This window comes from Xenopus tropicalis, chromosome 4 (assembly GCF_000004195.4).
Source record: "Xenopus tropicalis strain Nigerian chromosome 4, UCB_Xtro_10.0, whole genome shotgun sequence".
NCBI lineage: Eukaryota > Metazoa > Chordata > Amphibia > Anura > Pipidae > Xenopus > Xenopus tropicalis.
The window spans coordinates 135,613,321-135,630,415 of record NC_030680.2 but is presented as its reverse complement, the minus strand read 5'-3'; the positions used below and the strand labels follow the sequence as shown (position 1 = coordinate 135,630,415).

At 42.3% G+C, this 17,095-nt stretch overlaps 1 protein-coding gene across 1 annotated transcript in view; it reads right to left on the bottom strand.

Moving 5' to 3' along the window:
* Positions 1-1,870: 1,870 nt before the first annotated feature.
* Positions 1,871-17,095, bottom strand: part of rab7a (RAB7A, member RAS oncogene family) — a 31,990-nt gene continuing 16,765 nt past the window's right edge. Inside the window, 5 exon segments of the mRNA NM_001008025.1 lie at positions 1,871-3,401; positions 4,811-4,939; positions 5,636-5,854; positions 9,521-9,647; positions 12,158-12,219. Of these exon segments, the coding sequence (NP_001008026.1) occupies positions 3,306-3,401; positions 4,811-4,939; positions 5,636-5,854; positions 9,521-9,647; positions 12,158-12,210 (624 nt within the window). The 5' untranslated portion in view covers positions 12,211-12,219 and the 3' untranslated portion in view covers positions 1,871-3,305.

Sequence of the window (17,095 nt, the reverse complement as noted above, 5' to 3'; positions counted from 1 at the left end):
GTGCTGACCCTGGTTTAGGGAAACTGAAATGATTCTCAAATATGGCTAGAAATGCTCTATTTCATACACTGAATGTATTGTACCAGCCCTATAATAGTAATTATCCAGGCCATAAAAGCTGTCCCCACCTTGGATACAGTTGGACCATTTGTTTGTGTCAGTGGCACTGCACATGCTCAGTGTGCTCTATGCAGCCATTGAGAAGCCTAGCGTATGTGCTGAACTACTGGGGGCATCTTCAGAGGCACAAATCTTCACTCTGTGCTCACCTTGGGCTGGTACAGAAGCCCAAAATATAAAGTGTAGTACTTGTAGCCTAATGTAACATGAAATTTATTAATATTTATTTTACCAAAAAACTGCTATGTGGTTTTTTTTTACTTGGGTTTACTTGGAAGGGTTGAACTTGATGGACTCTGGTCTTTTTTTTTTTTTTCCCCAACCCTATGTAACTATGCTATAATAGGCAAAGGCTACCCACCAAAGCCTTGAGCTAGAACTTTCCTTACAAAACGCAGCATAGCAGCAGGGCCATAGGGCGACAGGCAGCTAGTATTCCTCTTTGCGCTGATCCGGAAGAATCAGCACTTTCAAGGAATTCTCACATTACCGCCAAAGCTGGCCGAAAGATCAGAAACAAATTTCTAGCTGAAGGTTTGAAGAAAATTAAAGGTGGGGCAAGCTTCGACTATTCTAGTTGTTTTGGGGTGAATGTTAAGTATTGACATTTAGGTGTTACTGTTCCTTTAAAGAGGAAGAAACCCAAACACAAACGGGTGGCTCAGCTTTAATTTAACCTTTAGTATGTTAGAGAACGGCCAATTTGAAGCAACCTTTCAATTGGTCTTTACTTTCTATAGTTTTTGAATTATTTGCCTACTTTGCAGCTTTCAAATGGGGGTCACTGACCCTGGCAGCCAAAAACACTTGCTCTGTGAGGTTCCAGTTTTTGTTTTTTTTATAGTTATTTTTCTATTCAGGTCCTCTACTATTCACATACCAGTCTCTCATTCACACCACTCTGTTACTAAGGTAATTTGGACCCTGCTGAAACTACAAACTGGAGAGCTGCTGAACAAAAACTAAATGAGTAGAAAAAAAAAAATACAAATAAAAAATAAAGACCAATTGCAAATATTACTCTCTACATCATACTAAAAGTTAACATAGTGAACAGTGACTTTAAGAGTAACATGTGGTGCAGGAAGGTGGGGTTTGTTCTCCTTAAAGCTGGCCATACACGCACCGATACTATCATACGAAACCTCGTTTCGTACGATATTCGGTGCGTGTATGGCATGTCGGCGAGTCGACCGATATCGCAGGAAGCTGCTGATATCGGATGACTCGCCGATCGGCCAGGTTAGAAAATTTTGATTGGGCGCCATAGAAGGCGACTGACCAAAATCTGCCGTCAGGGCTGAATCGGCAGAAGGAGGTAGAAATCCTATTGTTTCTACACCCTTATCTGCTGTTTCAGCCCTGACCAATGGTCGCACAAAACATCGTCAGATCGCCACGTGTATGGCCAGCTTTAAAATTATTCTGATATGTTTCTATATGTGATAAGGCATAACAATTAGATGTGCATCCTTTCTTCACAAGTATTTTTAAACCTTCACCCCCCCACCCGAGCCTGGTGGCTTCCTACAGATGTGATATGGCTACCAAAACAAAGTGAACCAGTTCTGCAAGCCATACTGGGCTGGAATGAAGCTTCTATAGGCCGGCATACACAAAAGAAACGCCAGTAATGGCAATAAGTATAAAGTGTTCAGAACCTGCAGCTTTCAATAATCTCTGCACCATCCATGCCACCCACTATAAAAACAGACATCACAGCTGATAAAACACAAGGCAGACACCTTTCTTTTCTTGTTAAGTTTATTGGCATCATTTTCATCTTTACAGAAGATTCCAGCCTACGGAATAGGACGTGGGCTGCTGGAAAAAGAAAAAAAGGTAGAAGTGCCGGATGGAAGCAAGCTACGAATGCAAGAACAGAGACATAGGGGTAGCTAAACTGCCAAGGGTTTCATACCAATAATAGTTTCTGATCCGCAGCACAGGGGTGAGGGCAGGAGGGACCTCTAGGACTACATCATCTGCCAGTGAAGGGGAGGGGAAAGAAACATATTACACCCCAGAGAGGAAAAGAGCTGTTAAGCTACAGGTAAACCATTAAAATATACCCCACCCTCCCCATGTAAGAGCTTAGCAAAGATCCCCTGCAGACCGCTGACATGACAAGGTTATATATATTTATATATATAAAAAAAATTAGAGAAAAAACAAAAAAAAAGAAAAAAAAAAAAGATGATTTAATACCTGCACTTAACCTCATATCCAAGTCCAATATGCACATCACTGTTACAGGTCTAACTGCCATTAAGGAGGTAAAGAGATGAAATGGATAAGCAGCAGTCTAGATTTGTGGCTCTGTGCCGGCAGCTGCATCTGTCTGTAGCCATAACCTCTTGGGGGCGCCACAGGCGCTCTCAAACCTCTGCCCAGTGGGTTAGCATTGCAGGCCAAGCACGCAGGGGGGAGAAAAAGTGTGTGTCCTTATTCTACTAATTACCTGTGCTTCAAATACTTATGTAAATCAAACATTTTTTTTTTCTTACACTAAATTTATACATTTTTAAATTGGTTGCATATATTAACATGTACTATAAGATTCTTTTTCCTAACGAAGCATTACATAATAAATGGATTCTGTAAAAAGAAGGTCTGATTAATTAAAAGTAACAAGCATTAAACTGAGATACATACAAAACTCAAGGACCCTGGGTGAAACTGGGTGCTGAGCTTGCAAAGGATTATGGGATATGCAGCCTTTCTGCTTAGAGCCTTCAGTGGGACACAGGACAATTAAAATGGTTTATTTCGGATCATGTAATAGGTTAATTATACACAACGACTGTAAAATGAACCAAACAAAAAGAATGGTCTCCCCACAAGACACAAAAAAATAGAAGTTCAAACAGTATGCTTTTAATGTTAACCACTTTGCACCCACAGGGGCTCGCAAAACTACTGCAGGCCACTTGGTAACACAGGGGTTAAAACACGCGGGCGTATAGTCCCCCCCCCCAAAAAAAAACTGATGAGAAAAACCATGGTGTTCTGCGTATGATACAGGTGTCAGTATCCGTTTGGATCGATGTCTGGGAGCTGGAGAGGGTGCAGATGATTAATATTTATCCTTTACACTGTGGGCGGGGAGGGAAGGGGTCTTGTGTTCGAAGGCCTAAGTGTGATATCGGTTAGTGAAGGACTCCCGCTTCGCCCTCCCTTCGCTTTCAGCAGCTGCAGCTCTCGGCAGAGGCCTTTGCTCTGTCATTTTTGTCCAATTTGATGGGTTCCGGGAATTCATTGTACAGCTCCACCTCTGTCTCCTGGCAGAACAAAACGGGCTCAGTTAGTAACATGTTTTCAATTTCCACATGGGGAATCTACAGTGCTAGCAGCAGTAATGCCATGTCAGCTCTGTAGGCTCCACAGCATTTAAGGGCTAAGTAAAATACAGGGTGTTTTACGCACCATTAAAGTACAGCCAAGTGACTATAATTTAAGCCCATAAGGCATAAGCACAGGGTACCATCCTGCTGCATCTTTCCAGGACCCCCTGCATCACCCTGGGCAAACACATGCACAGTACGTACCAGCTTCTATCATTACTGTACTGTGCACCATGCAAATGCCAGAGGGGTTGCTGTAAGATGCCATAGACACTCACTATTTATTGGGCTGGGGGGGCCTCTGTGTACCAGGGCCTATTTTGAATCTTAATCCATGACTTGATCACTGGGGGATGTCTTATGAACTGGAAAAACCCAGGTAATGTGGGCTTTGGCCTCTTTCAAATCACCACTTACCTTCTCTGTTCCTCTAAGACAAGGATCCCCAACCTTTCTTACTTGTGAGCCACAGTCAAATGTAAAAAGACTTGGGGAGCAACACAAGCACCATAAAAGTTCATGGAGGAGCCAAATAAGGGCTGTGATTGGCTATTAGGGGCCTCTATACTGTGTGAGCTTAAAAAAAAACAAAAAAAAAAACCTAAACCCTAAACATGAATAAGGCTAGGAAGGCCATATTTTATATACTGAACATATTAAACTAGCCTAATCTAGTCTATCTATATAGTAGTAAATATTCAGGCCTTCAAAGTTGTTACAGGAGGTCACCATACTGGAATGTGATTTGTTACAAGCTAAGCTTAGAGGTTGTGGCAAATTATCAAGCAGAAAATGGGGATTATCTTCATAGAAGCTGCTGCTACAGGGCTTTTTTTTCATTTCTAATGCTAATTGCACTGGTTTGAGAAATACCATGCACTTAATCTGCATTATTTACAGATCTTCCCTGCTAAAGGGTTGTGTTGTTGCCTTGGGCTGGTACAGAACCTCAAACATAGGGGCATATATATATATATATATATATATATATATATATATATATATATATATATATATATATATATATATATATATATATATATATATATATATATATATATATATATATATATATATATATATTATAGTGCGTAAGCCAACATCACCAGTGATGGAAAGAGGTAATGTGTAAAATGACGTAGAACAGAAATGAGGGTGTCCCACCATAAACAAACTATAGTTCTCCAGTTTCCCCACTTACAGTTCAGCTGTGGCTGCTGGGACTGCAGGATAAAATGTTGGTTATCCATTTTTTTTTCTAGATTGTTTCATAGCTTTGAAGAGATGCAATATAAAATAGCCCAACAGCCCCACTGACTCACCAGCAGAGGGAGCCACTTCATTACCTGTTTAAGTGCATTCCGTGCAATCGTTTGAAAAGCCTGTTCCACATTTATAGCTTCCTTTGCGCTGGTTTCAAAATATGGGATGTTGTTTTTGCTATGGCACCACACCTGTGCTCGCTTTGTGGTTACCTGTATGGGGCGGAAGACAGAAAGGATACCATTCTGAATCAGTCTCAGGAATGAAAGCCTGGGAAAGCACACACCATAACAATCCATTGTTACCATCAAGCATTTGTAAGTGCCAATATACTCTGCAGCTGTTTAATTAGGAGCTGACAGGAATATGCAACCATTGGCTCTTACCCTGTAGCAAATCCACTACTCATTGCTCCTGCTGGGGAAGCTGGGAAATGTAGTTGTGCAGTTGTGTAACAGTGTTAGATGGGCCTATACATGCAATATATCTATGCACTAATATATAGCAATAAAAGGTTACTGCTTTGGGAGAACAATTAGAACTCTCTATATTTATCAAAATGTATTTATAAAACCTGAGCTATATCAGAATATAATATACAGTTTGTTCATTTCCCTACGGGACCAAACTGTAAACTATATCCTTATAAAAAGGTGCTTATTGATGTCATCAGTTAATCGTAGCTTAGTGATGTAATTTGTCACGTCACTCGCTGAAACTTGTAAGTAAAATATGAGGATATTAGCAGTCACCTCCGAGTTCCATCACATGTATAAAAGTACTCAGCCTTTGGCCTTGTACCTTTTTATGGTCATGGAGCTCCTTGGTGGCTTATAATATCCCTATATTTTACAAAAGGGGGGTACATTATTCACTATATAATGGGTTAGTATCAAGAAGGTACTTACTTGTCTGTTCTCGAGGTCTACCTTATTTCCCAGCACAACAAAGGGAAAGTTCTCAGGGTCCCTTGGGCTCGCCTGAATGAGGAATTCGTCTCGCCAACTGTCCAGAGTCTTGAAAGTGTTGGGAGCAGTGACGTCATAGACCAGCACGCAGCAGTCGGCCCCTCGGTAGAAAGCTACCCCGAGGGATTGGAACCTTTCTTGTCCAGCTGTGTCCCATATCTAAACAGCCAAAGAGAAAAAGAGATAGAAGTATATCTTGGATTATACCAAGTAGATATAATGAAGACAATAAAGAGATTGCACCCAAACTTGTGGCAGGATATAGAGGCCCAGGGGCATAAGCAAATACCCTGAGGAGTTGTTGACATGAAAATGGGGGCTGTACCCCATATGCACCTATTGTACCCTACTGCACAGCTGTACCACAGGATAATGCCAAAGGCAATAAAAGGTTGTTGTGTCCCAGTTTAGGGGATCCCTTTGCACACATTTGTTTGGTTCCTTCACCGGCTTCATTACTAACCTTTTAGAACAGTGCTTCACCCCATGGTGCCTAATATCGCCCAAGATAAACTGCCAAATACACTTGTTATTTTAGTAGCAGAGAAAAAAATGATTAATGTGCTTTTGTCACAATGAACGTGTTGCCATGGATACCAGAAATAAAGCCGTAAGAGTGAGTAATAACTCTAGTCCTGAATCGTGCACTTTGCACCATTCATTGCACTCTCATTTACAGGTTGGGTTTAAAAACTGCCCCTCCCGCTTGAGGGAAATGTGCCAAGACCGCCTCTGTTCCAGTGTAAGGGATAGGAACGCTTACTGCCTACTGTCTGAGCCTTGGTACAGCCCTGGTACCAGGAGGGGCATACCACTTACACAGGGGGGGGGGGGGGGGGGGGCAGTGCAGCTGCCAGTCATATGTATGGAACTGCAGGAATATCAGTAAAGGAAAGTCCCCCTTGGTGTTGCTCCTGGTTATGCAGGAACATTTAACTGCTTCACTGCCGTTATACAGTCAACAAGCACCACCTTGTAACACTACTTGCTTAGCATTGCTAAATCTGCCCCAAGAAGGAGAGCAGTTGGGCTAAAGATCAAAGGGACAGAAGAAAGGGGGTCTGTAAAGGAACATATTTGACAAACTTTAGATCTGAAGCATTAGGAGTATGGTTTCATTAATACATTATACTGTCTCTAATTATTCATAAAGCATACGACGCATAATGCACTTAGGGCTGCCACCTGCCTGGTACTGTACAGGCCTAGCCAATAGAATCCCAGCCTGGTCCAGGGCCGGTATTATAAATTTACCTACAAGTACATTGCCAGTAAATCTGTAATAACTTTTCAATCCGTCCCCCTGACCCACTTCCAATCCACCCCTTTTTGACCCAATACTCGGCTAATTCTGTATTGTCCGAGTCCTTGCAGGCCTGGCTCCACCCCTTTGATGTCACAACTCCGCCCTGTGGCATTGCTGCCTTTCCCACTTGCGTCACTGCCCTCCCACCGGTACAAATGTGGCAACACTAAATGCACTAGTACTAGTAATCTATCACGTTAGGCATTAGTTACATAAACACTACTAACTGTTAAAGGGATAGATTTCTTCATTTATCAGGAATGTGTAACTACTCTTTTTATAAACTACCATCCTAGTTTTGCCTTTAAATTGTGCCTATTATGCTACGGCCACACAGGGCTGATTTAGTCTCTATGCTGCAAACCACTTTTGCATATGGCTGCCCCCAGAGCAGGCCCATGAAACACACAAGTATGTATTTTGGGACTGAAATCCACTCCATGTTCCTGCACCCGGGCTGACACAGTGGCTCTGGTTAAAGGCATATGGAGAGACAATTTGGAGTCTAGGGGCCGATTCTCCGAGAATTAGCCCCGTGTGGCTTAAAAGCCAGTTAGATGTCTCAGTATTTTCACTGGCAGAGTGGGCCAAGGTTCTGATAGGGTGAAAGCAATCAATGCCCCAGTCTATCAGGACTTTGCCCCACCCCCCCCCAAGCCTGATGGACACTACAGAGACGGGAGCTGTGACACTGACCTATAATGGGGGGCTGCAAGGAGACAATTTCAAGGCAAATTTGGCAACTTATTAAAGTGACTGACACATTCCTGATTAATGTGGAAAGTGCTGCTATCACTTTAATGGCCGTCTCTCACACACACGGTACCTGTAATTAAGAGACTTTCACATGGATCCAGTGGTGCAGCAGAGGAAGTTGCGAAGTGCACAGACAGGCATACAGTAAGGAGAAGGAGCCAACAGTAGTTTATATAAAAACACACAAAAGCCACATATATTACCACAACCTCCTGTAAGTTCGAGCCCTGTCTCTGGCTACTGCTCACGGTGTAGTCCCTGTATTGTAGGCATATGATAGCAGCACTAATAGTGGCCTTGCTACGCCTAGCTGCCCATGCAATGTATTTACAGTGCATTCTGGGAGTTGTATTCTAACCAATCACAGTGCTACCCTCAAACCAAGCTCACTGTTACACCATTACCCTTCTGGCACATTTCCAACTAACTACAACCCGAGAGAGCAGTGTAACGACTGATGACAGAGCAAAAGCAAAAGCTGAATGGAAGCTCTATCCCGGCAACCATCATGTGAGTGACGCGCTCCCACTGCATCACGTGGCACGTAGCCATCACATATGCCGGTGCAGAAAGCCAAACCACAGAGCACAGCACCGCAATGGTGGCAGCTTTATATGACAATTGCAGAAGAGGCAGTTTTTATGCTTACTCTGTGGGGAGATGGTGAAATGTGAACCTGTGTTATATAAAGCCTGGAGTCTGATACATTTTTAAGGCCCCATAAGTCCTGCTAATATCCTTACAGCTTACAGCAGGGGGAGCATGATCCATTTCAGGGTATAAACTCACAAGTCCTATAATCAGGGCATTACAAGTGTTTGGGGCCCTCCCTGGGCACTGTGATAACAGAAATCCTGATTAATTACATATCAAGCAGAATGTGCCATCAAGTGAAACACTACATTTTACACTTTGCTATAAGATAAGACAAAAGCTTTCCATCTATGCCTATGGATATTCTATGCCTCCAAATGCCACTTTTATCCATAGGCTCCCTTGCACCCCAGTCACAAATCCCAGCACATGCTGGCAAGGTAAAATGACTGGCACACCCAATACCAGTAAGCACTGGCTCCAACAACACCCTGACAGCTCTTGGCTTAGTCCATACGAGCCCTCATTATCATCATTCATTTACTTAGCGCCACCAAGTTATACAGCTCTTTATATTAGTTTATGACAAACCGGGGTCTTACAATAATTTAATAAACAAGAGATATAGAATAAAGAACAAGATCAGAGGGCCCTACTCGTAAGAGCTTACAATCTAAAGGGTTAGGGTACATTTGAAACATAAACAATATAAAAACAATTGGTGCTTAGGATGCATAAGCAATAAGGCATGTATTGGATTATACTGTGACTTATACCACAAACCTTTGGCATCCTAGAGCATGGTTAGTAACCCAAGACACCGAGGGGCCAGCATAATCAATCAGTGTGTAAAGGGGGAACATGTTAAATGTCACATACAGGTATGGGACCTGTTATCCAGAATGCTTGGGACCTGGGGTTTTCCCCGGATAGTATAGATCAAACTTTAGGCCTACTAAAAAATCATAAACCCAATAGGATAGTTTTGCCTATCATAAAGATTAATTATACATTAGTTAACATCAAGTACAAGGTACTGTTCTATTACAGAGAAAAAGAAAATTATTTAAAATTTGAATTATTTGACAAAAGCCCAATGTTTTGCTTTATAGTTTTTACATTTATTTTATCTCTTAAAATGGTGGAAACTAGAAACAGTTTATATGTACCTGCATTGTGACCAATCTGTCATCCACCATCACCTCCTTAGTGAGAAAATCTGCCCCAATAGTGGCTTTGTACTGGTTGGTGAACTTCTTATTCACATACTGGTTCATGAGAGAGGTTTTGCCAACCCTAGAATGGAAGATACAAAAACATTTTCACTTAATAAAAAAACAAACAAATTTGGTTAAACCTACCGTAAACACAGAATAATCTACCCACCTTCCCATTATTCATTAGAGGTGTTTTCATAGTTAACAACTGCTACAATAAGAGGTTCTGAATCAGTGCCCATATGTATTATTTTTACTGTATGTGGGTGGGTGGCGTAGGCCTGTGAATGGCTAAAGGGAGTTTTTAATATTTGCCAGAATGTACAGATTGTCAGTCCGGGCCAGGATGTATTTTATCATATCTGCTTCATAGGGATTCTCCCATTCCCAGGGGGGTGGGGGGGGGGGGGGGTTTATATCCGTAACCCTAGATATTTGCAGAGGTTGCCATTATTTCTAATGTTTTTCTTCATTTCACAAACTTCCTACATCCTATGCTGAATGAAACTATATAACTAACATTCCACAGAAACTTTGCTCTCATTTATCTAAACACTGGAAATGACCTTCTCCTGGGAACAAAGATCAAACATATACACTGTAACAGTTACAACAGGGCAAGTCTGCCTTCACAAAACAGTGTTTTATTATACACAAGTAGTGGCTTTTTGCAAGTGCTTTCTTTTGTTTATATATAGTTTTCCTAGGAATTAGATTTTGAAAATGAATTACTTTCTTTTACCCCACCTAATGAGCTCTGCAATTTAGTGATACAATTTAATAGCAGCATTTAGCCCCTACTGAGCATGTTGTCAGACAAGTTTTGGCAGCAACTAATGGGAGAACTGATTCCTGTCCTAAATACCTAAAAGAATTGAACGCAACACATTTTTATGAGGATTCAGGTTAGTTTAGTTAGCCTGGCAATGATGCCCAAGTGCAGGTTGATGGTTCAGGCAGGGAAGGGGTCTGCTGAGCTATACCCACACAGGACTCTAGCATGAAGTATTTAGATATATATGTATGTCAATTTTCCCTTTAGGAAGTACATTATAGTCCAACTTTGCAATACACATTCATTACACATGCACAGTGGTTGTTATTAGTGTAACTGAAAGCAGTATCTGTGCCCTTTATGCACGTCCAGCCCAGCCAAGCCAGGTCTCTTAATCAGCTGGCTTCTGCTACATTGTTTCAAAGGTCAAAACCACTGGTTCAGAGAACAGAATGACATAACCAGTTTCCCAAAGCAATTACATTTACAAATAACTGAAAGTGTGTAATGAATGGATATTGTAAAATTTCTTAGAACTACATTTTCTTTCATTTGGCAAAAATTATTTATTTTTAAAATAACATTCCCTCTAGAACAATGACACATGGGAGGTATTGCCCATAGGAAATCTTACTTTCTGCCATTGCCGCCAACAGAAATCAATGTGGGTAAAACATGTTAAATGCGTAATTGCACAAAGTGTGTTTTAACTGTAGGGATTCCTGCTGGCTGCAATGAAAATATATTTTTAGATGCTTCCTGTGTGTCATTGCCATGTAGCAAGGCAAATGGAAACCTGTGGTGGGTAAAGTGCCATTAGAATACAAAAAGCTGTTAAAATCTTAGCAAATAGCATAGCTGTCTAAAGGTGGCCATACACGGGCCGATTGTAGCTGCCGATATCGGTCCCTTGGGTCGATTCGACAGCTTATCGGCCCGTGTAGGGGCAGGAATGAGGGGCATGCCTGACCGATATCTGGCCTGAAATTGGCCAGATATCGATCGGGCAGGTTAAAAGATTTAGTCGGATCAGGGACCACATTGGCTCGTTGATGCAGTCCCCGAACCGTCTGCCCCATTGCCGCCATTATAATTCGATCGATTGGCCCAAGGGATCGAATTAGCCTAAATTTTCCCCAATATCGCCCACTTGTAGGTGGGGATATCGGGAGAAGATTCACTCGCTTGGCGACCTCGCCAGATGAGCAGATCTTCACGTGTATGGGGACTTTTACCCTCTCACTGGTCTGTCTGATTGGAACTGCACTCTTCCCTCTAGAATGTCCTAGGAGCGCACCTACCCCTAGTTCCAGCCCTGACAAATAGGGATGCGACAAATCTTGGATTTAGTTTGAGATTTGACTGAATCCAATACCTTTTCGGTAGAATTTGCCTAAATCAAAGTACCTGGTCAAACCAAATCCAAACCCTTTAAAAGGAATTGACTTTATACCTCTGAATGACAGAAGGTACTCATTTTTATTTCTTTCACTGATTTTTCTCCCACTGTGATTTAGTTAATTTGTACATGTGAATTAGGGTCCAGATTCTGTTCCACCACATAATGCAACATTGCTGATGGGGGCACAGGTTACAGAGGAAGCATTTCAAGGCCAAGGATCCCATTGGATGTTATAACCAGATGTCACTGAGCACACATGGCTCACTCACTAAGTATCAGTAAGACAGCAAGATTACATTTCAGGGCCAGTAAATACCTTATGTTGCAGTCCATTTCAAGCAAACAATATCAGAATCCTAATGGTCATTCCACTAATTCAGGAGTGTAAAAAATCCAATGATTTTACACTTACCCAGAATCCCCCAGGATGATAACCTTCAGCAGCACTTTCTTCCTGGACGTCATCTTTCAGAACTGAATGGGAAGAAAAAAAAAACATATGGGTCAGTCATCTGTGAATAAGGGTCCCTAGGGACCACTGCTTTTGGTACTTCTGTTATTGGTTTATCTGCCCATTTTCCTGCTTTCTATCACAGCTGCACAGAGTATCAAGGGATCTAAAAGGGATTTGCCAAGGACTTCCCTCTACTTTACTCCGAGTTGCATGAATGACTCAGATTTCTTGCCTCCGGCCAGTAACTCCCTTCCTCTTTGTTCTGCTTTCTCTTCCACAACCCAAACACGGCAATATGGTTGTATAATGTTCAGTTTTCTTTTGGTGCAACATCATAAAGCCTTCCACAGGAGTTGTTTGGTAAGGCCAGGGCAGAGCTAAAAGACATCCATATTTGTGAATATGTCGCACGCGACTTAATTGGCCCAAGGGCCAGCAAATCGCATTGCACAGGATGTACGACCTGCCAAGACCTTACTGTGCAAAAGTGTTCAGATCTCTGACCAACTCTCTTGGTCTAAAAGTTCTGTGTAGAATTCTTTATGCAGTGATTGAAAAATTGGCTGGAAGGTTAAGACAGTTTTACAAGGTGGGGACCCACAGTGCAGGAAGTTAGTGGAACTCGGGTGCTGGTTTGGTCTAAAAGCAGATTCACCACCTCCCTTCATGCCTTCACTCTACCCCCGAGGATGCCAGTTCAGTATTTCAGAAAGCTGGGAGTTTGGATGGGCTTGCAGATAAATGTTGAGGGTCAGCAGCCATAAAGGGGTTCACCACCTTTAGTATGATGTAGAGAGTAATACTCTGAGACTATTTGTAATTTGTCTTTTTATTTGTAGTTATACATTCCATTCTGTTTTTGTTCTGCAGTGCTCCAGCTTGGAGTTTCAGCAGATATTTGGTTGCTAGGGTTCAAATCACCTTAGCAACCAGGGTGTGGTTTTAATGAAAGACTGATATATGAATAGGAGAGGACCTGAATAGAAAAATAAGTAATATAAAGTAACAATAACAATTAAACTGTGGCTTCGCAGAGCAATAGTTTTTTGGATCAGGGGTCAGAGACCCCCATTTGAAGGACTGGAAAGAGGTAGAAGAGAAAGTCAAATAATTCAAAAACTATAAAAGATAAAAAATGAAGACCAATTGAAAAGTTGCTTAGAATTGGCCTTTCTATAACATACTAAAAGTTAAGGTAACGGGGAACCACACCAGAATATGTCAGAACTGTATGCTCTTAAGTCCTGAGAGTAAAAAGTGCTATAAACCCCACAATATATTTTTTCTATTACCAAAAGCAGCACCCCAAGTCTTTCAAGCAGCTCCAGGTAGAAGCCAGGATATCCAATCTCCAGCACTGATGCTAAAACACCCGACAAAATTATAAAGCAGAGGGAACTTTCAAGTGCCATTCATTCGAGTGACTTACAATATTCAATTCACTAAATGCCTCAAAGCAAACTGTGAGTGGAAGGGAACAAAGAAAACACTGTGCAAATGAATTGAGACAGAGTCTCCACTATAGAGAGAGAGAATGACAAACCTCTAGGAAAACCCTCTTCACAACTTGCCCACTCTGACCTGACTAAACTTGGTCTCAAAGTTCACTCAAAATTCACTCCAAAAGAGATGGGTGTTCAAAAACCAACTAGCTGTAAAAATAACAAAGGGTCTCCTCCAAGTGATCCCCCAAACAAATCCTGGCTAATCAAAATGTGACCAGGCAGTCATGATGGCAAGAAGCCATCCTGAGTGGCACACGTCAGACTTGCTATGGGCACTACACACTAACAGCCATTTGCAATGTTTCTGTTAGGGCTCTGGTACACGGGGAGATTAGTCGCCCGCGGCAAAACTCCCTGCTCGCGGGCGACTAATCTCCCCGAGTTGCCTTCCCTCTGCCATCCCACCGGCGAACATGTAAGTCGCCGGTGGGATGGCAGACGCGGCGGGGCGATTTCGGGAAATCGGCGAAAAAGCCTCGCGAGTCTTTTTCGGCGATTTGCGCGAAATCGCGCTGCCGCGTCTGCCATCCCGCCGGCGACTTACATGTTCGCCGGTGGGATGGCAGAGGGAAGGCAACTCGGGGAGATTAGTCGCCCGCGAGCAGGGAGTTTTGCCGCGGGCGACTTATCTCCCCGTGTACCAGAGCCCTTATAGCGCAAGGCTGCAGGGAGTTGCTTCCCATGATAGTGCATGAGAAGCCAACATACCCTGGTACATAACACTGAGCAAGGGCTGCAGGAGACCCTTCAAATGATTTCCCGTTACTCAGGGGAGTGCCACAGGCACCCTCCATACAATACATCACACAGAAGCTATTAGCAGAGGCTAATTATACCCTTTACTCTCAAACTTGTTTGCAAACAGCAATACACCATCTAATTATTGTATTAGATTGATTTATTGTGTTAGAATGCAAATGCATGACTTTGCTTTTTCTTGAAATGTTATTGTAACAACATGCCTGGCCCAGTGAGAATAACCCACAGCATGCCATCTCTAATGCCACCCAGAACATTTCATTGAAGACAATTCGTTGCAAGCGACTGTTACAAGGTATGATCACAAACTTCCCCCTTACTTATGTTAAAGGTTCTGCAGGGGAAGCCGAGGCCTCATGGGTATCTACCTACAGGGCTGTCAAGCTCCTTCTGGGTATTATATACATTCTTAAAACCCATCTAATATCTATTTTTATTCTGTTCCAAATGGTAGTGTGTCTGGCGCTGCAGGGTAAATGCATAACGGAAAAGGGATATCTGAATACTCGGTGCTACTGTACTGCATCTGGCGCAGGTGTTTCATTCATTCTGCACCTACTGTCAAGTTTGTTGCATCGGAAATGCAACTCCACTTGTTTTTTTGCCGACAAAATGTGACGGAACAGCCATTATATTTATTTTTACTTCTGTCAAAGGAATTTCTGTAAATGCACTATTATATACATTTGCAGACAATCTATTCAAGGGATTTGCTATTGCTTGTGGATAGTCTTAAAGTTTCAATACATGTGATTTCCTGCCCTCCAGAAAACGCTCTAAAACGAACATGGCTAGAAATGCAATACTGAATGTATTGTACCAGTTCAGCAGCCCTATACTGGAATGATCCAGGCCTTTCAAAGTTGTTCCCAGGAGCTCCCCCCCACTCATATCTTGTTAGACCCCCATTTGAGCCAGAGGCACTGCACACGCTCACTGTTATCTGGGCAATGGAAGCTAAAACTTAGGGATTACGGGAAATGATGTGGCAGAAAATGAAGTTATAGGAGCTGATGCTACAGGACTGATTACTAAATTCTGAAACTGAATGCACTGGTTTTGAGCTGCCAAGTAATCGGAATAACTAATTGGTATCATAGCTTTATTACTATAAATACATTACATCGTTATATCTAAGCTCCTGTAACAGACAGCAGCCCAGAGCATGGTAGAGCATCGTAATTACAAAGAACATGTGGCACACAATGGGCAGCATGAAATCAGTTAAATTCCACTTTTAGTTTCTAAATGAGCCAAGAGAATTGCTATTCATCTTCTGGCCTGCGGTACAAATACAAAAGACAGTGGTGTCTGAACAACTGCTTCAGTTGCAGTGAGCCCCCCGCAAACTAACAAATACTGCACTGTAACAGCAAAATAGCAGCACAGGAGTGCAACGTTTAGCACTGCTGCCTTGCATTACTGGGGTCCTACATCTGATTGCAGATGCCTTCTATGCGTTTCATTTTTAACTGAAATTAAAGAGAGTGTCATGATTTTTATGGGGTACTTTTAATTTCTAATTTTATTCTTGAACCAACAATTTTTTTTTTTTTTAGCTGTAATATTGGTGTGTAGGCGCCATCGCCAGTGCATTGTGCCCGAGTCTGAGCTTTCAGAAGGAGCCAGCGCTGCACATTAGAACTGCTTTCAGCTAATCTATTGTTTCTCCCACTCCCATGTAACTGGAGGAGTCCCAAGCCGGACTTGGATTTCTAACTATTGAGTGCTATTCTGATATCTACTGGGAATTTTATTGGAATTAAAATAATTTACAAAATCAAACATTACAGAAAAAGAACCATCAAACTAAACGTATAACATCAATTAACAAAACATCAATTAATGGCATTAACACTTCCCTTATTCACATGTCTCTTTTCAGTTTCCCATGTTTTGATAATCACAAAAATGGCAACATCCTATAATAACAAGATAACACTTGCTCTAAACATTGTTAGAAAATGTATAGACAGATAATTTTCTATATTTTTTTCTTGGAGGTATTAAGTCCCTCACTGCTGGCTCTCTTAACCTGAGCCCTTGCCCCTAAACCCCCCTCCTCAATGACTTCCATTAGTTCCCCTTAATCCAAGGATTTACATTGTAACCCCTGAAGCTGCTACTCTTGATCTTCCTTACTTTTCTCCCCTGCAGCACTGTTCCCCCCCATGGAACCTTACCCAGCACCAAGAACCTGTTCTCAGTCTCAACTCCCAGATTTCCACTGGGCTCCTTTTTCTTGCCCCTTTTCCTTACCCCCTAACCCATCATCTTCCTGTCCTCCCTTTACCTGCCTTTATCTCTAGTGGGCAAACTAGCCTCCCTCCATGGAGTCTCCTAAAACCTCTTTTATGAGCCTCCTCCTAGTCACAAACCTCCTGCTCGGGCAGTCGGCGCTTTCCTTAGCCCGCTCGATCTTAACAACATTCCTACTCTTCCTCTATAGCTTCGCCCTGAGTGCTCTCATACAGCCCCTGCCTTCCCCACACACTCCCCTCTGGCAGCAGAATCAGTGCCTGTAACTTGCTCCACATTCTTGCACTGTTACTTTGTACGCCTGAAGTAATGGCTTCCCAGCCTGCTCTTGTACAGCAGCATTTCCCCCATACAGAGCAGCACATTCAGCACT